Source organism: Oncorhynchus mykiss, chromosome 20 (assembly GCF_013265735.2).
Source record: "Oncorhynchus mykiss isolate Arlee chromosome 20, USDA_OmykA_1.1, whole genome shotgun sequence".
In the NCBI taxonomy this organism is placed as follows: Eukaryota; Metazoa; Chordata; class Actinopteri; order Salmoniformes; family Salmonidae; genus Oncorhynchus; species Oncorhynchus mykiss.
In genome coordinates this window covers 39,551,113-39,570,531 of record NC_048584.1, presented here as the reverse complement: position 1 = coordinate 39,570,531, position 19,419 = coordinate 39,551,113, and the positions used below count along the sequence as shown (strand labels likewise).

The 19,419-nt window shown below is 45.1% G+C and overlaps 1 protein-coding gene and 1 long non-coding RNA gene across 3 annotated transcripts in view; one reads left to right on the top strand and one right to left on the bottom strand.

The window, feature by feature from the left end:
* LOC110499546 (histone acetyltransferase KAT6B) overlaps positions 1 to 19,419 on the bottom strand; it is a 101,842-nt gene that overhangs the window by 47,849 nt on the left and 34,574 nt on the right. For both annotated transcript variants that reach the window (XM_036956330.1, XM_036956331.1), the window contains exons 6-7: positions 6,081 to 6,219; positions 4,733 to 5,847 (exon numbers count right to left, since the gene is read on the bottom strand). In XM_036956330.1, coding sequence (XP_036812225.1) covers positions 4,733 to 5,847; positions 6,081 to 6,219 — 1,254 coding nt within the window. The remainder of the gene's footprint in view (positions 1 to 4,732; positions 5,848 to 6,080; positions 6,220 to 19,419) is intronic.
* On the top strand, positions 490 to 1,171 carry LOC118942070. Its single transcript, XR_005038023.1, has 3 exons — positions 490 to 588; positions 769 to 856; positions 1,108 to 1,171. It is a non-coding gene; the product is annotated as an uncharacterized LOC118942070 (long non-coding RNA).

The following is a 19,419-nucleotide window of genomic DNA, read 5'->3' as shown; positions in this document are numbered from 1 at the left end:
TCTTAGCCCTTTAGGTCCGGTTTCCCAGACACAGATTAAGCCCTGGACTAAAAAGCTCAATTGAGAATCTAAAATTGGACGTGCTTCTTAGTCTAGGACTAAGCTAAACCGGACCTATGACACCATCAATAGTTGATCAATAGTCGTAATCATCATGTCAAGTGTGTATCATCAATGGTAGGTGAATGTCTATCACTAGGGTTTATGTGTCAGTCTAACGACTGTTGGAGGTGAGGGTGAATGTTGACAGTGCCACTGGTGGTAGTGGTGGGTGGAAGGGGTGCTAATAATGCAACCACACTACACTACACTACAGTTACTACCAGGTGAAGATCACTGTGGGCGAAGGCAGTGCACTACGGCAGAGGGTCAAGAACAGGAGGACAGAGGGAGCAGTATGAGGGTTTAGGGTTTAGGTCGAGGACAGAGGAGGCAGTATGAGGGTTTAGGGTTTAGGTCGAGGACAGAGGAAGCAGTATGAGGGTTTAGGGTTTAGGTCGAGGAAAGAGGGAGCAGTATGAGGGTCAGTATGAGGGTTTAGGGTTTAGGTCGAGGACAGAGGAGGCAGTATGAGGGTTTAGGGATTAGGTCAAGAACAGGAGGACAGAGGAAGCAGTATGAGGGTTTAGGGTTTAGGTCGAGGACAGAGGAAGCAGTATGAGGGTTTAGGGTTTAGGTCGAGGAAAGAGGGAGCAGTATGAGGGTCAGTATGAGGGTTTAGGGTTTAGGTCGAGGACAGAGGAGGCAGTATGAGGGTTTAGGGTTTAGGTCAAGGACAGGAGGACAGAGAAAGCAGTATGAGGGTTTAGGGTTTAGGGTTTAGGTCGAGGACAGAGGAGGCAGTATGAGGGTTTAGGTCAAGAACAGGAGGACAGAGGAAGCAGTATGAGGGTTTAGGGTTTAGGTCGAGGACAGAGGAGGCAGTATGAGGGTTTAGGGTTTAGGTCGAGGACAGGAGGACAGAGGAAGCAGTATGAGGGTTTAGGTCAAGGACAGGAGGACAGAGGAGGCAGTATGAGGGTTTAGGTCAAGGACAGAGGAGGCAGTATGAGGGTTTAGGGATTAGGTCAAGAACAGGAGGACAGAGGAAGCAGTATGAGGGTTTAGGGTTTAGGTCGAGGAAAGAGGGAGCAGTATGAGGGTCAGTATGAGGGTTTAGGGTTTAGGTCGAGGACAGAGGAGGCAGTATGAGGGTTTAGGGTTTAGGTCAAGGACAGGAGGACAGAGAAAGCAGTATGAGGGTTTAGGGTTTAGGTCGAGGACAGAGGAGGCAGTATGAGGGTTTAGGTCAAGAACAGGAGGACAGAGGAAGCAGTATGAGGGTTTAGGGTTTAGGTCGAGGACAGAGGAGGCAGTATGAGGGTTTAGGGTTTAGGTCGAGGACAGGAGGACAGAGGAAGCAGTATGAGGGTTTAGGTCAAGGACAGGAGGACAGAGGAGGCAGTATGAGGGTTTAGGTCAAGGACAGAGGAAGCAGTATGAGGGTTTAGGGTTTAGGTCGAGGACAGAGGAAGCAGTATGAGGGTTTAGGGTTTAGGTCGAGGACAGAGGAAGCAGTATGAGGGTTTAGGGTTTAGGTCGAGGACATGAGGACAGAGGAGGCAGTATGAGGGTTTAGGTCAAGGACAGGAGGACAGAGGAGGCAGTATGAGGGTTTAGGGTTTAGGTCGAGGACAGGAGGACAGAGGAAGCAGTTTGAGGGTTTAGGGTTTAGGTCGAGGACAGAGGAAGCAGTATGAGGGTTTAGGGGTTAGGTCGAGGACAGAGGACTGAGGGAGCAGTATTAGGGTTTAGGGTTTAGGTTGAGGACAGAGGAAGCAGTATGAGGGTTTAGGGTTTAGGGTTTAGGTCGAGGACAGAGGAGGCAGTATGAGGGTTTAGGTCGAGGACAGAGGAAGCAGTATGAGGGTTTAGGGTTTAGGTCAAGGACAGACGAAGCAGTATGAGGGTTTAGGGTTTAGGTCGAGGACAGAGGAAGCAGTATGAGGGTTTAGGGTTTAGGTCGAGGACAGAGGACTGAGGGAGCAGTATGAGGGTTTAGGGTTTAGGTTGAGGACAGAGGAAGAAGTATGAGGGTTTAGGGTTTAGGGTTTAGGTCGAGGACAGAGGAGGCAGTATGAGGGTTTAGGTCGAGGACAGAGGAAGCAGTATGAGGGTTTAGGGTTTAGGTCAAGGACAGAGGAAGCAGTATGAGGGTTTAGGGTTTAGGTCGAGGACAGAGGAAGCAGTATGAGGGTTTAGGGTTTAGGTCGAGGACAGAGGAGGCAGTATGAGGGTTTAGGGTTTAGATCAAGGACAGGAGGACAGAGGAGGCAGTATGAGGGTTTAGGGTTTAGGTTGAGGACAGAGGAAGCAGTATGAGGGTTTAGGGTTTAGGTCGAGGACAGAGGAAGCAGTATGAGGGTTTAGGGTTTAGGTCAAGGACAGAGGAAGCAGTATGAGGGTTTAGGGTTTAGGTCGAGGACAGAGGAAGCAGTTTGAGGGTTTAGGGTTTAGGTCGAGGACATGAGGACAGAGGAGGCAGTATGAGGGTTTAGGGTTTAGGTCGAGGACAGAGGAAGCAGTTTGAGGGTTTAGGGTTTAGGTCATGCACTAATATGATGACCTACTATAACAAAGAAGCCGGCGACAGAGAGATGGAACTGAAGCCGCGTTGCTAGACTATTATTCAGCCATTAAAGTAAAAAAACACGCAATTAAACAGGTTAAACAAATTGAAATTAATGAATTAAAAGTAGGTTGTAAAAAGAAAAGATTAGTAGTAGAAACAGGAGGACAGTAGTAGAAACAGGAGGACAGAGGAAGCAGTATGAGGGTTTAGGGTTTAGGTCGAGGACAGAGGAAGCAGTATGAGGGTTTAGGGTTTAGGTCGAGGAAAGAGGGAGCAGTATGAGGGTCAGTATGAGGGTTTAGGGTTTAGGTCGAGGACAGAGGAGGCAGTATGAGGGTTTAGGGTTTAGGTCAAGGACAGGAGGACAGAGAAAGCAGTATGAGGGTTTAGGGTTTAGGTCGAGGACAGAGGAGGCAGTATGAGGGTTTAGGTCAAGAACAGGAGGACAGAGGAAGCAGTATGAGGGTTTAGGGTTTAGGTCGAGGACAGAGGAGGCAGTATGAGGGTTTAGGGTTTAGGTCGAGGACAGGAGGACAGAGGAAGCAGTATGAGGGTTTAGGTCAAGGACAGGAGGACAGAGGAGGCAGTATGAGGGTTTAGGTCAAGGACAGAGGAAGCAGTATGAGGGTTTAGGGTTTAGGTCGAGGACAGAGGAAGCAGTATGAGGGTTTAGGGTTTAGGTCGAGGACAGAGGAAGCAGTATGAGGGTTTAGGGTTTAGGTCGAGGACATGAGGACAGAGGAGGCAGTATGAGGGTTTAGGTCAAGGACAGGAGGACAGAGGAGGCAGTATGAGGGTTTAGGGTTTAGGTCGAGGACAGGAGGACAGAGGAAGCAGTTTGAGGGTTTAGGGTTTAGGTCGAGGACAGAGGAAGCAGTATGAGGGTTTAGGGGTTAGGTCGAGGACAGAGGACTGAGGGAGCAGTATTAGGGTTTAGGGTTTAGGTTGAGGACAGAGGAAGCAGTATGAGGGTTTAGGGTTTAGGGTTTAGGTCGAGGACAGAGGAGGCAGTATGAGGGTTTAGGTCGAGGACAGAGGAAGCAGTATGAGGGTTTAGGGTTTAGGTCAAGGACAGACGAAGCAGTATGAGGGTTTAGGGTTTAGGTCGAGGACAGAGGAAGCAGTATGAGGGTTTAGGGTTTAGGTCGAGGACAGAGGACTGAGGGAGCAGTATGAGGGTTTAGGGTTTAGGTTGAGGACAGAGGAAGCAGTATGAGGGTTTAGGGTTTAGGGTTTAGGTCGAGGACAGAGGAGGCAGTATGAGGGTTTAGGTCGAGGACAGAGGAAGCAGTATGAGGGTTTAGGGTTTAGGTCAAGGACAGAGGAAGCAGTATGAGGGTTTAGGGTTTAGGTCGAGGACAGAGGAAGCAGTATGAGGGTTTAGGGTTTAGGTCGAGGACAGAGGAGGCAGTATGAGGGTTTAGGGTTTAGATCAAGGACAGGAGGACAGAGGAGGCAGTATGAGGGTTTAGGGTTTAGGTTGAGGACAGAGGAAGCAGTATGAGGGTTTAGGGTTTAGGTCGAGGACAGAGGAAGCAGTATGAGGGTTTAGGGTTTAGGTCAAGGACAGAGGAAGCAGTATGAGGGTTTAGGGTTTAGGTCGAGGACAGAGGAAGCAGTTTGAGGGTTTAGGGTTTAGGTCGAGGACATGAGGACAGAGGAGGCAGTATGAGGGTTTAGGGTTTAGGTCGAGGACAGAGGAAGCAGTTTGAGGGTTTAGGGTTTAGGTCATGCACTAATATGATGACCTACTATAACAAAGAAGCCGGCGACAGAGAGATGGAACTGAAGCCGCGTTGCTAGACTATTATTCAGCCATTAAAGTAAAAAAACACGCAATTAAACAGGTTAAACAAATTGAAATTAATGAATTAAAAGTAGGTTGTAAAAAGAAAAGATTAGTAGTAGAAACTTGTTAAAATGTTATTTAATAAATTAGGTAAAGCCACAATGTGCTTGTTCACTCTTCAAAATAAAACATTAGCTAGCTCACACAGTAGTATACATTTGTATAAATAGCCAGGCAATTTGTGACAAGCCTTAGGGTTAAAAAAATAAATAAAAATAAAGATGGCAGTAGACGCAGGTAGTTTCGGTCAGAGCGTTCAAGCCTTTTCTTACCATGATGGTGCTCTGTCTTAATTCTTCCTTCGTCTGTCATGTCTCCCTTTCCTGGTGTTTCCTGGGTTCCCTGCTGAGGGTTCATTTCCTGGGGTCCCTTCTGAGGGGTCATTCTACATCTTAGCCTGCCTAGCATTCTGTGCTTTTTAAAAAAGGGGTTACGTCTGAAATGACTGACCAACTTAAAGGGGCGCCCCCTTGGCCGGCCGTGCCCAGGATGGGAAGAGGCGTTAGGAGATGGATGGGACAACAAAAGCAACCGATTCTTTATTCTCTCTTTCTTTCCAAGGTGCTGCTGGGAAGGATGGGGAATGAGAGGACACGTTTTGGATGCCTTATGGTGCCTGCGCTTAGGTGGTGCATAGCAAGGCAGTCCCTTTTCCCGAGACTGTCCCTGAGTGGTATAGATATGGGAGAGTCCGTCAAAGAGTCCCTTAAGCTGGTTGTGATCAGACAAAATAGTAAGGGAGGGGACGCTATACTGGCTGGAAGAACTCTGGGGGGAGTTAGCAGAGGTGGAGAATACCTGGGAAATGGTGGAGCCCTGTCCAGGCAACGTGGGTGTGGGAGAGAGGGGGAGTGTACAGGGAGATAGGGTGGTGGTGGTTAGCTTTGCAGCCATGCCAACAACAACTGACGGAGATGGACTTAGTTTCCATAGTTCTGGCGGAGGGACAGGCTTTTTCCTAGCAGGACAACAAGACTGTGACCCTTTCGAGGCTGAGGGGTCTAAGATCTCGCCGGCTCGCGACGACCTACGACCGACAGGCGAGGGTGTAAAGAATTTGGAAAGCCCGTCGATAAGCCCTTTGGTTTTCTTGTTAACGGTGAGTATAGCTGCTGGGGTGGAGGAGGAGGACGAGGAGGACGAGGTGGGCGTGAGGGGGGGAGTGGTGGAGAGGGTGGAGGAGGAGGTGGTGAATTGGGGAGGAGGGGTGACAGCGTCACCTGCCCAACAGGGGTCAGCTATAGCAACAGCCAATCTGTCTGTGGCGTTCTTCACAGATGCTGCATGACCAGATGAAGGTGTGGAACAGACGGTAAGCTTTTGACCCCTACCAGGTGACCCCCTTCCTCCCCGGGCTAGCACGGAGCCGGCACCACTGCTTACAGACCTAGACACCAAAATAACATAGGGTTAGGATACTAATAAAAGCTATATGGAGAAACAAAGCTAAACTTTATGAGAATGTAAGTACTAACAACATAACTCAATAACAACATATTACGATATTATTGATTTCCTCGAGCCAATAAGGTTGTTTACAGACACTCTGAAAAATCATTTTTTGGTACAACAAAGTAAAAAAAAGATATATACTCTAATAGATCATAATGATAAACTTACATTCTTTGTTTGAGCTTATTTCTGGGCCTCCCGATTGGCTTTGCATATCGACGTTTGATCTGATCGGCTTTCATATGCAGAAATGTCTTTCCATTTTCCTTGGGCCTGCAGACCTGACAGACCCGACAGACCCAAGTACCTGGACACACACACACACACACACACACACACACACACACAGAGGGAGGGAGGGAGAAACAGAGTCAGAGACAAAATCTGTTATGAGGCTTCATCAATTCACAGGACACATTCATTTGAAACATTTCCTTTTAATGCCGACAGAGGGGGGGGGGAGAGAGACACTCCTACTCACTTCTTACAACGAACGGAGAGAGAGAGAGAGAGAGAAAGACACTCCTACTCTCTTCTTACAACGAACGGAGAAAGAGAGAGATAAACACTCCTACTCACTTCTTACAACGAACGGAGAAAGAGAGAGAGATAAACACTCCTACTCTCTTCTTACAACGAACGGAGAGAGAGAGGAAGAGAGAAACTCCTACTCACTTCTTACAACGAATGGAGAGAGAGAGAAAGAGAGAAACACCCCTACTCACTTTCTACAATGAACAGAGAAAGAGGGAGAGAGAAACACTCCTACTCACGTCCTACAACGAATGGAGAGAGAGAGGAAGAGAGAAACTCCTACTCACTTCCTACAACGAATGGAGAGAGGGAGGAAGAGAGAAACTCCTACTCACTTCCTACAACGAATGGAGAGAGAAGAAGAGAGAAACTCCTACTCACTTCCTACAACGAATGGAGAGAGAGGGGAAGAGAGAAACTCCTACTCACTTCTTACAACGAATGGAGAGAGAGGAAGAGAGAAACTCCTACTCACTTCCTACAACGAACGGAGAAAGAGAGGGAGAGAGAAAGACTCCTACTCACTTCTTACAACGAATGGAGAGAGAGGAAGAGAGAAACTCCTACTCACTTCCTACAACGAACGGAGAAAGAGAGGGAGAGAGAAAGACTCCTACTCACTTCTTACAACGAATGGAGAGAGAGGAAGAGAGAAACTCCTACTCACTTCCAACAACGAATGGAGAGAGAGGAAGAGAGTAACTCCTACTCACTTCTTACAACGAATGGAGAGAGAGGAAGAGAGAAACTCCTACTCACTTCCTATAACGAACAGAGAAAGAGAGGAAGAGAGAAACTCCTACTCACTTCCTACAACGAATGGAGAGAGAGGAAGAGAGAAACTCCTACTCACTTCCTACAACGAACAGAGAAAGAGAGGAAGAGAGAAACTCCTACTCACTTCTTAAAACGAACGGAGAAAGAGAGGGAGAGAGAAAGACTCCTACTCACTTCCTACAACGAATGGAGAGAGAGGAAGAGAGAAACTCTCCTCACAACCAACTACATTCAATTAAATCAACACAAGGCAGGGAAATCCATAGGAAATAAACCTCCACCCAAACAGACTTCTAGTCTGCGTCCCAACTGGCAACTCCCTCTACAGTGCAACACTTTGACCGGTGGAGAGAATAGGCTAGCATTTGGGACACTGCCCATGTCAGCATGTTTTTGAGCAAAGCGATTCGACTGTGAGAATATTAGTCTGTCTGCCAAGCGTCCTACACTTCAGTACATGTTCAATCATTCCACCATAGCTGTAGGGCCTGTACTGTAATCTACAGATAATACATCACCCCTGGGACTGGGGAATCATTTGATATGTATGCTAACTCCTAATAAGCCATGTCTGCTTCACTACGATGAGACAAAGAAAGAGACAAAGATATAGATATATATATATATATATATATATATATATATATATATATATATATATATGAGACAGAGAGAGGTTATGATCAGATGAGTTCCTGCATTTTTCAGCATGTTCTTAAAAAAAATATAGATTTATAGTTAAACTTTTTGATGTCAGGGAATATATAGAGGATGCTACCCTCTACAACATAACCTTCACACCAAATCAAAACTCAAAACCTACAAACTGATTTTGGACGGAATTACAGAATCACCTGAATTGCTTACAACTACCAAAGATTTTTATTCCAACGCTATACAGCAAATGCCCTGGAAAACAACAGAAATCTGAAAACACCATCCAACCTGGAACTACGTAAGTTTAGTCTGAAGCTATATTTTATTTCCAAAAGCCAAGAAGAAAAACGCATTACATTACTTTATAATGACCGAATGCTAAATGAAGGCTGCTAAGCTTGATACAACTTCAATTAGCACTAACGTGTCAAGTGAGAGAGTGTCAAAGCCCTTTAGCCCAACAATGGCAGGAGAGTCGCACAGTCTACTCCAACCAAATGGAGAGGCCTTAGAAGCTGCCTCTCGCTGTTCAGAGGTAATTAAAATACAGTACCCTGTGTATGTAAAGAATGATAAGGCAAGAAAATATCACAAAATGAAGCTCCTTATGGAAAATCAAGAGACACTTTTTGCTGACTAGTATAAAAATGGGAACATCAGCAACCTCATCTTTCATACAAACCATCCCCTGGCATGGCACAGTGCTATATTAGCACATTACCCCTTTAACTTCTTTGGGACTGGGGGGCAGTATTTAGTAGCTTGGATGAAAAAGGTGCCCAGAGGAAACTGCCTGCTACTCAGGCCCAGTTGCTAATATATGCATATTAGTAGTATAGAAAACACTGAAGTTTCTAAAACTGTTTGAATGATGTCTGTGAGTATAACAGAACGCATATGGCAGGCAAAAACCTGAGAAAAAAATCCAACCAGGAAGTGGGAAATCTGAGGTTTGTAGTTTTTCAACTCATTGCCTATCAAATATACAGTGTCTATTGGGTCATATTGCACTTCCTAAGGCTTCCACTAGATGTCAACAGTCTTTAGAACCTTGATTGATGCTTCTACTGTGAAGGAGGGGGGAATGGGAGCTGAATGAGGTCTGCCAGTGTGCCATGAGCTGACCACGCGCGCTCACATGAGAGTTAGCTGCGTTCCATTGCATTTCTACAGACAAAGGAATTCTCCGGTTGAAACATTATTGAAGATTTATGATAAAAACATCCTAAAGATTGATTCTATACATCGTTTGACATGTTTCTACGGACTGTAACGGAACTTTTTGACTTTACGTCTGCTCGCATCTAATGAATTTGGATTACTGGGCTAAACGCGCGAAAAAAGGAGGAATTTGAACATAAATGGACATTATCGAACAAATCAAACATTTATTGTGGAACTGGGATTCCTGGGAGTGCATTCTGATGAAGATCAAAGGTAAGTGAATATTTATAATGCTATTTCTGACTTTGTTGAATCCACAATGTAAAGCTTTTTTGAAATCTGACACAGCGGTTGCATTAAGGAGAAGTGGATCTAAAATTCCATGCATAACACTTGTATCTTTTAGCAATGCTTATTATGACTATTTCTGTAAATTGATGTGGCTCTCTGCAAAATCACCGGATGTTTTGGAACTACTGAACGTAACGCGCCAATGTAAACTGAGATTTTTGGATATAAATATGAACTGTATCGAACAAAACATACATGTATTGTGTAACAAAGTCCTATGAGTGTCATCTGATGAAGATCATCAAAGTTTAGTCATTGATTTTATCTCCATTTCTGCTTTTTGTGACTCCTCTCTTTGGCTGGAAAAATGGCTGTGTTTTTCTGTGACTAGGTACTGACCTAACATAATCCTTTAGTGTGCTTTAGTTGTAAAGCCTTTTTGAAATCGGACACTGTGGCTGGAATTACAACAAGTTTATCTTTAAAATGGTGTGAAATACTTGTATGTTTGAGGAATCTTAATTAAGGGTTTTCTGTTGTTTTGAATTTGGCGCCCTGCACTTTCACTGGCTGTTGTTGAGGTGGGACGCTATCTTCCCGAAAATCCCAGAGGTTAAGAGAGGGGGTGTTAACTTCTCTAGGATAGGGGGCAGCATTTGGAATTTTGGATGAAAAGCATGCCCAAATTCAACTACCTGCGACTCATCCCCAGAAGATAAGATATGCATATTATTAGTAGATTTGGATAGAAAAAACTCTGAAGTTTCTAAAACTGTTTGAACCATGTCTGTGAGTATAACATAACTTATGTAGCAGGCAAAACCCTGAGGACAAACCATTCAGATGTTTTTTTGAGGATACTCTTTTCAATGCGTTTTCATTGGGAATCCAGATTTCTAAGGGACTTGCTTGCAGTTCCTACCGCTTCCACTGGATGTCACCAGTCTTTAGAAATTGGTTGAGGTTTTTCCTTTGTGTAATGAAGAAGTAGCCCTGTTTGAAACGATGGTCACTTCATGTGTACTGTTTGAGAGGCACGTGACTAGAAAGCTAGAGTCAGTTTGTTTTCTTCCTGTATTGAACACAGATCATCCCGTCTTCAATTTTATTGATTATTTACTTTAAAAAATGCCTAAAGTTGTATTACAAAAGTAGTTTGAAATGTTTTGGCAAAGTTTACAGGTAACTTTTGAGATATTTTGTAGTCACGTTGCGCAAGTTGGAACCGGTGTTTTTATGGATCAACATTTTGGATATATATGGACGGAATTAATCGAACAAAAGGACCATTTGTGATGTTCATGGGACATATTGGAGTGCCAACAGAAGAAGCTCGTCAAAGGTAAGGCATGATTTATATTTTTATTTCTGCGTTTTGTGTCACGCCTGCAGGGTTGAAAAATGTTCTCTCTTTTGTTTACGGAGGTGCTATCCTCAGATAATAGCATCGTTTGCTTTTGCCGAAAAGCCTTTTTGAAGTCTGACATGTTGGATGGATTCCCAACACGTGTAGCTTTAATTTGGTATCTTACATGTGTGATTTCATGAAAGTTAGATTTTTATACGAATTTATTTGAATTTGGCGCTCTGCATTTTCTCTGGCTTTTGGCCAAGTGGGACGCTACCGTCCCACATATACCAGAGAGGTTAACGAGGGGTGGAAACTCATATACTAGACAACGAGGATTCTGAGTCCACTAATACAAATCTCTATAAGTCTGGAACAGTAATAGTACAGGGCAAACCCAAACAGTTTCAGCTGGACTTTCACCTAATCAAAGAATTATAGTCCAGCAGGAGAAGCTCTCCCTTGAGAAAGATACCCCCACCCCAGATCTCTTCATTATATAACCCCACAGATGAGCAACCCCAAGCGGAAAGTCAACCTCCCACCACGGAGTACTACCCCCTCATTGAAATGAAGGATACATTTACCCAGCTGGAGGTAAGGCAGGTGGAGCTGGAACAGCAGGTGATTACTCTGCAGTCAGCACAGACCCAGACAACAGTCCAGCACAACAACACCCCCTTAACCAGACCCGGAGAGAGACATATCTGCACTCTGGAATGTGGTGAGACAACTTCAACAATATAAAAAGTAAGAGCAGGAGAAGAACAGAGCACTAGAGGAGAGGATCAGACTGCTGGAGGAGATGTTGAGGGGGATGGCGTGACAGAGAACAACCCACTAGAGAGGTGGCCACCCCCGCAGAGAAGCCAGCTCAAATGGGAAATATATAGAAGAAAAAAACACTTTTTCCCAAACACAGTGTGTCTAAACTCTGGTGTCCAAACACCCAGACCTTCTGTCTGAGGACCAACTAGGGTCACCCAGTCACATAATAATACACACAGGCACCAACGACCTGAGAATACAGCAGGAAAGGGTGGCCACAGCACTGAAGTGAGTGATTGAAAAAGCTTCTTCTACTTTTCCCAATGCACAAGTGGTTATGTCCACCCTGCTACCACGAAAAAGACTTCCACCCTACTACCATACAGTGGGTACCCACCCAAGTCAACCATCCCCACCCCCCATTTAGGCCACCTCAGATCAGACGTATGCTCCTCCTGCCCACCCCATGCACCCCACCCCCGCAAAGAGGGCCTCAACATGGAAGTCACACAAACGCCCAGGCCGTGAGCAGGCAAAAAGGCCCAACCCCCACTCTTACACTAGTCCAAGCCAATGGAATGTACCAGATGCTCAGCAGGCTCTGCTCACACTTACTGGCCTGAGGCCAAACCACAAGACCAACAACATTGGACACTTTATGGAATACAAAGCCTTCTAGAATATTCAAGACCTGAGGTCATCTGCCTTCGGCCTAAAGAGCAGGAACCTGGACTTCAAAGAAATTGGAAATACAGACATTGTCATCCTACAAGAAACATGATATAGAGGAGATGGACCCACTGGTTGCCCTCTAGGTTACAGAGAGCTGGTAGTCCCATCCACCACACTACCAGGTGGGTGGTATAGAGGAGATGGATCCACTGGTTGTCCTCTAGGTTACAGAGAGCTGGTAGTCCCATCCACCAAACTACCAGGTGTGAAACAGGGAAGGGACTCAGGGGGCATGCTAATTTGGTATAGAGCAGACCTAACTCTCTCCATTAAATGAATCAAAACAGGAACATTTGGCTGGAATTTCAAAAGGAAATTATCTTAACAGAGAAGAAAAATGTCCTCCTGTGTGCTACCTATATCCCTCCACTAGAATTCCCATACTTTAATGAAGAAAGCTTATCTATCCTGGAGGGGGAAATCAATCATTTCCAGAACCAGGGACATGTACTAGTCTGTGGTGACCTAAATGCCAGAACCGGACAAGAACCTGACAACCTCAGCACACAGGGGGACAAACAACTGCCTGGAGGTGATAGCATTCCCTCCCCCATATGCCCCCCTAGGCACAACTATGACAACATAACCAACAAAAACGGGTCACAACTCCTGCAGCTCTATCGCACGCTGGGTATGTACAGTACATAGTCAATGGTAGGCTTAGAGGGGACTCCTGCAGCTCTGTCGGACACTGGGTATGTACAGTACATAGTCAATGGTAGGCTTCGAAGGGACTCCTGCAGTAGGTACACCTATAACTCATCTCTTGGCAGTAGTACTGTAGACTACTTTATCACTGACCTCAACCCAGTCTCTCTCAGAGTGTTCACAGTCAGCCCACTGACACCCCTATCAGATCACAGCAAAATCACACTCTACTTGAACAGAGCAATACTCAATCATGAGGCATCAAAGCCAAAGGAACTGAATCATATTAAGAAATGCTATAGAGGGAAGGAATGTAGTTTGGAAACCTACCAAAAAACAATTAGCCAAAAACAAATTAAATCCATTTTAGACAACTCCCTGGAAAACATTCCACTGTAATAGTGAAGGTGTAAACTTGGCAGTAGAAAATCTTAACAGTATATTTGACCTCTCAGCTTCCCTATCAAATCTAAACATCTAAAATTATAAAAAGAAAATTAACAACAATGACAAAATGGTTTAATGAAGATGCAAAAATCTAAAAGAAATTGAGAAACCTGTCCAACCAAAAACATAGAGACCGGGAAAACCTGAGTCTACGCCTTCACTAAGGTGAATCACTGAAACAATACAGAAATACACTACAGAAAAAGAAGGAACAGCACGTCAGAAATCAGCTCAATGTAATTGAAGAATCCATAGAATCTAATCACTTCTGGAGAAATTGGAAAACACTAAACAAACAACACGAAGAGATGGAGATGTATGGGTAAACCACTCTTTTTGGCTCTTTAACAAAGAACAAACGGCAAAATCAAATAAACTCAGCAACAAAAAAACGTCATCTCACTGTCAACTGTGTTTATTTTCAGCAAACTTAACATGTGTAAATATTTGTATGAACATAAGATTCAACAACTGAGAAATTAACTGAACAAGTTCCACAGACATGTGACTAACAGAAATGGAATATGTCCCTGAACAAAGGGGGGGTCAAAATCAAAAGTAACAGTCAGTATCTGGTGTGGCCACCAGCTGCATTAAGTACTGCAGTGCATCTCTTCCTCATGGACTACACCAGATTTGCCAGTTCTTGCTGTGAGATGTTACCCCACTCTTCCACCAAGGCACATGCAAGTTCCCAGACATTTCTGGTGGGATTGGCCCTAGCCCTCACCCGCCGATCCAACAGGGCCCAGACGTGCTCAATGGGATTGAGATGCGGGCTATTCACTGGCCATGGCAGAACACTGACATTCCTGTCATGCAGGAAATCACACACAGAACGAGCAGTATGGCTGGTGGCATTGTCATGCTGGAGGGTCATGTCAGGATGAGCCTGCAGGAAGGGTACCACATGAGGGAGGAGGATGTCTTCCCTGTAACGCACAGCATTGAGATCGCTTGCAATGACAACAAGCTCAGTCCGATGATGCTGTGACACACCGCCCCAGACCATGACGGACCCTCCACCTCCAAATCGATCCCGCTCCAGGGTACAGGCCTCGGTGTAATGCTCTTTCCTTCGACGATAAACGCAAATCCGACCATCCCCCTTGGTGAGACAAAACCGCGACTCGTCAGTGAAGAGCACTTTTTGCCAGTCCTGTCTGGTCCAGCGACAGTGGGTTTGTGCCCATAGGCGACGTTGTTGCCGGTGATGACCTGCCTTACATCAGGCCTACAAGCCTTCAGTCCAGCCTCTCTCAGCCTATTGCAGACAGTCTGAGCACTTATGGAGGGATTGTGCGTTCCTGGTGTAACTCGGGCAGTTGTTGTTGCCATCCTGTACCTGTCCCGCAGGTGTGATATTCGGATGTACCGATCCTGTGCAGGTGTTGCTACACGTGGTCTGCCACTGCGAGGACGATCAGCTGTCCGTCCGGTCTCCCTGTAGTGCTTTCCTAGGCATCTCTCAGTACGGACATTTATGTAATTTCTTGCCCTGGCCACATCTGCAATCCTCATGCCTCCTTGCAGCATTCCTAAGGCACGTTAACGCAGATGAGCAGGGACCCTGGGCATCGTTCTTTTGGTGTTTTTTAGATTCAGTAGAAAGGACTCTTTAGTGACCTTAATTGCCTACAGTCTGTAAGCTGTTAGTGTCTTAACGACCGTTCCACAGGTGCATGTTCATTAATTGTTTATGGTTCATTGAACAAGCATGGGAAACAGTGTTTAAACCTTTTACAATGAAGATCTGTGAAGTTATTTGGATTTTTACGAATTATCTTTGAAAGACAGGGTCCTGAAAAAGGGACAATACTTTTTTTTGCTGAGTTTACATGATCAAATACAAATATTAGAATCAACTATTAAAGACTCCCAGAACCCACTGGATTCCAGAACACACTGGATTCCAGAACACACTGGATTCTCCAACTACCTCCAACTCAAAAAGGACTGTGGTGTTGATGGTATCCTCAATGAAATGATCAAAATGTACAGACAACAAATTCCAATTGGCTATTCTAAAACTCTATAACATCATCCTTAGCTCTGGCATCTTCCCCAATATTTGGAACCAAGGACTGATCACCCCAATCCACAAATGTGGAGACAAATTTGACCCCAATAACTACTGTGGGATATGCGTCAACAGCAACCTTGGGAAAATCCTCTGCATTATCATTAACAGCAGACTTGTACATTTCCTCAGTGGAAACAATGTACTGAGCAAATGTCAAATGGGCTTTTTACCAAATTATTGTACGACAGACCACGTATTCACCCTGCACACGCTAATTGACAAACAAACCAAAACAAAGGCATGCTTTGTTGCTTTCAAAAAAGCCTTCGACTCAATTTGGCATGAAGGTCTGCTATACAAATGAATGGAAAGTGGTGTTGGGGGGAAAAACATACAACATTATAAAATCTATGTACACAAACAACAAGTGTACAGCTAAAATTGCCAGAAAAAAAATAATAAATCTTCCCACAGGGCCGTAGAGTGAGACAGGGATGCAGATTAAGCCCACCCCCTTCAACATAAATATCAACGAATTGGCGAGGGCACTAGAAAAGTCTGCAGCACCCGGCCTCACACTTCTAGAATCTGAAGTCAAATGTCTACTATTTGCTGATGATCTGGTGCTTCTGTCACCAACCAAGGAGGGCCTACAGCAGCACCTAGATCTTCTGCACAGATTCTGCCAGACCTGGGGTCCTGACAGTAAATCTCAGTAAGACCAAAATAATGGTGTTCCAAAAAAGGTCCAGTCGCCAGGACCACAAATACAAATTCCATCTAGACACCGTTGCCCTAGAGCACACAAAAAAAAACGATACATACCTTGGCCTAAACATCAGCGCCACAGGTAACTTCCACAAAGCTGTGAATGATCTGAGAGACAAGGAAAGAAGGGCCTTCTTTGCCATCAAAAGGAACATAAATTTCAACATACCAATTAGGATCTGCCCAAAAAATACTTGAATCAGTTATAGAACCCATTGCCCTTTACGGTTGTGAGATCTGGGGTCCACTCACCAACCAAGAATTCACAAAATGGGACAAACACCAAATTGAGACTCTGCATGCAGAATTCTGCAAAAAGACCATCCGTGTACAATGTAGAACACCAAATAATGCATGCAGAGCAGATTTAGGCCGATACCCACTAATTATCAAAATCCAGAAAAGAGCCGTTAAATTCTACAATCACCTAAAAGGAAGCGATTCCCAAACCTTCAATAACAAAGCCATCACCTACAGAGATGGACCTGGAGAAGAGTCCCCTAAGCAAGCTGGTCCAGGGGCTCTGTTCACAAACACACCCCCAGAGCCCCTGGACAGCAACACAATTAGACCCAACCAAATCATGAGAAAACAAAAAGATAATTACTTGACACATTAGAAAGAATTAACAAAAAAACAGAGCAAACTAGAATGCTATTTGGCCCTAAACAGAGAGTACACAGTGGCAGAATACCTGACCACGGTGACTGACCCAAAATTAAGGAAAGCTTTGACTATGTGCAGACTCAGTGAGCATAACCTTGCATTAACATTTTCCGACAAGATAGAACAGCCAAAGGGGGCGGAGTTGCAATTTACTGCAGAGATAGTCTGCAGAGTTCTGTCATACTGTCCAGGTCTATGCCCAAACAGTTTAAGCTTCTACTTTTAAAAATCCACCTTTCCAGAAACAAGTCTCTCACTGTTGCCGCCTCAGCCCCCAGCTGTGCCCTGGGCACCATATGTGAATTGATCGGCCCCCATCTATCTTCAGAGTATGTACTGTTAGGTGACCTAAACTGGGACATGCTTAACACCCCAGCCGTCCTACAATTTAAGCTAGATGCCCTCAATCTCACATTAATTATCAAGGAACCTACCAGGTACAACCCTAAATCCGTAACCATGGGCACACTTTTAGATATCATCCGGACCAATTTGCATGCGTAATGGGTCCGTGGTCAAACAACCACCCCTCATCACTGTCAAACGCTCCCTAAAACACTTCAGCGAGCAGGCCTTTCTAATCGACCTGGCCCGGGTCTCCTGGAAGGATATTGACCTCATCCCGTCAGTCGAGGATGCCTGGTTGCCCTTCAAATGTGCTTTCCTCTCCATCTTGAATAAGCATTCCCCATTAAAAAAATGTAGAACTAAGGACAGATATAGCCCTTGCTTCACCCCATACTTGACTGCCCTTGACCAGCACAAAAACATCCTATGGCGTTTTGCATTAGCATCGAATAGACACCGCGATATGCAACTTTTCAGGGAAGTCAGGAACCAATATTCTCAGCCAGTTAGGAAAGCTAAGGCTAGCTTTTTCAAACAGAAATTAGCTTCCTGTAGCATTAATTCCAAAACGTTTTGGGACACTAAAGTCCATGGAGAATATGAGCACCTCCTCCCAGCTGCCCACTGAGGCCAGGAAACACTGTCATCACTAATAAATCTACGAAAGTCGATAATTTCAATAAGCATTTTTCCAGGGCTGACCATGCTTTTCACCTGGACCCCCCCCCCCCGCCCCCCTGTTTCTCCTTCCCCAAAATTCAGACAGCTGATGTTCTGAAAGAACTGCAAAATCTGGATCCCTACAAATCAGCTGGGCAAGACAATCTGGACCCTCTCGTTCCAAAGTTACCCACCAAAATTGTTGCAACCCCTATTACTAGCCTATTCAACCTCTCTTTCGTATTGCCTGAGATCCCCAAAGATTGGAAAGCTGCCACGGTCATCCCCGACACTCTAGACCCAAACTGTTAGTTACCTATATCCATCCTGCCATGCCTTTCTAAAATCTTCAAAAGCCAAGTTAATAAACAGATCACCGACCATTTCGAATCCCACCGTACCTTCTCCACTATGCAATCTGGTTTCAGAGCTGGTTATGGGTGCACCTCAGCCACACTCAAGGTCCTAAACAATATCATAACCTCCATCGATAAAAGACAGTACTGTGCAGCCGTCTTCATCGACCTGGCCTAGGCTATTGAATCTGTCAATCACCTCATTCTCATCAGCAGACTCAATAGCTTTGGCTTCTCAAATGACTCCCTCGCCAACCACTTCTCAGATAGAGTTCAGTGTGTCAAATTGGAGGGCCTGTTGTCCGGAACACTGACAGTCTATGGGGGTGCCACAGGGTTCAATTCTCGGGCCGACTCTTTTCTCTGTATATATCAATGTCGTCACTCTTGCTGCCGGTGATTCTCTGACCCAACTCTACGCAGACAACACCATTCTTAATACATCTGGTCTTTCTTTGGACACTGTGCTAACAAACCTCCAAACGAGCTTCAATGTCATATAACACTCCATTAGTGGCCTCCAACTGCTTTTAAATACTAGTAAAACTATGTGCATGCTCTTCAACCGATTGCTGCCCACACCCTCCCGCCCAACTAGCATCACTACTCTGGACGGTTCTGACTTGTGGACAACTACAAATACCTAGGTGTCTGGTTACTGTAAAATCTCCTTCCAGACTCACATTAAGCATCTCCAATCCAAAATGACATCTAGAATCGGCTTCCTATTTCGCAACAAAGCCTAATTCACTCATGCCGCCAAACATACCCTCGTAAAACTGACTATCCTACCGATCCTCGACTTCGGCGATGTCATTTATAAATTGCCACCAATACTCTACTCAGAAAACTGGATGCAGTCTATCACAGTGCCATCCGTTTTAGCACCAAAGCCCCATGAACTGCCCACCACTGCGACCTGTATGCTCTCGTTGGCTGGCCCTCACTACATATGTCGCCAAACCCACTGGCTCCAGGTCATCTACAAGACCCTGCTAAGTAAAGCCCCGGCTTATCTCAGCTCACTTGTCACCATAGCAACACCCACCCATAACACCCGCTCCAGCAGGTATATTGCATTGGTCAACCCCAAAGCCAATACCTCTTTTGGCCGCCTTTCCTTCCAGTTCTCTGCAGACAATGACTGGAACAAATTGCGGAGTCTTATATCTCCCTCTCTAACTTTAAGCATCAGCTGTCAGAGCAGCTTGCCGATCACTGTACCTGTACACAGCCAATCTGTAAATACACACACACGACTACCTCATCCCCATATTGTTACTTACCCTCTTGCTCTTTTGCACCCCAGTATCTCTACTT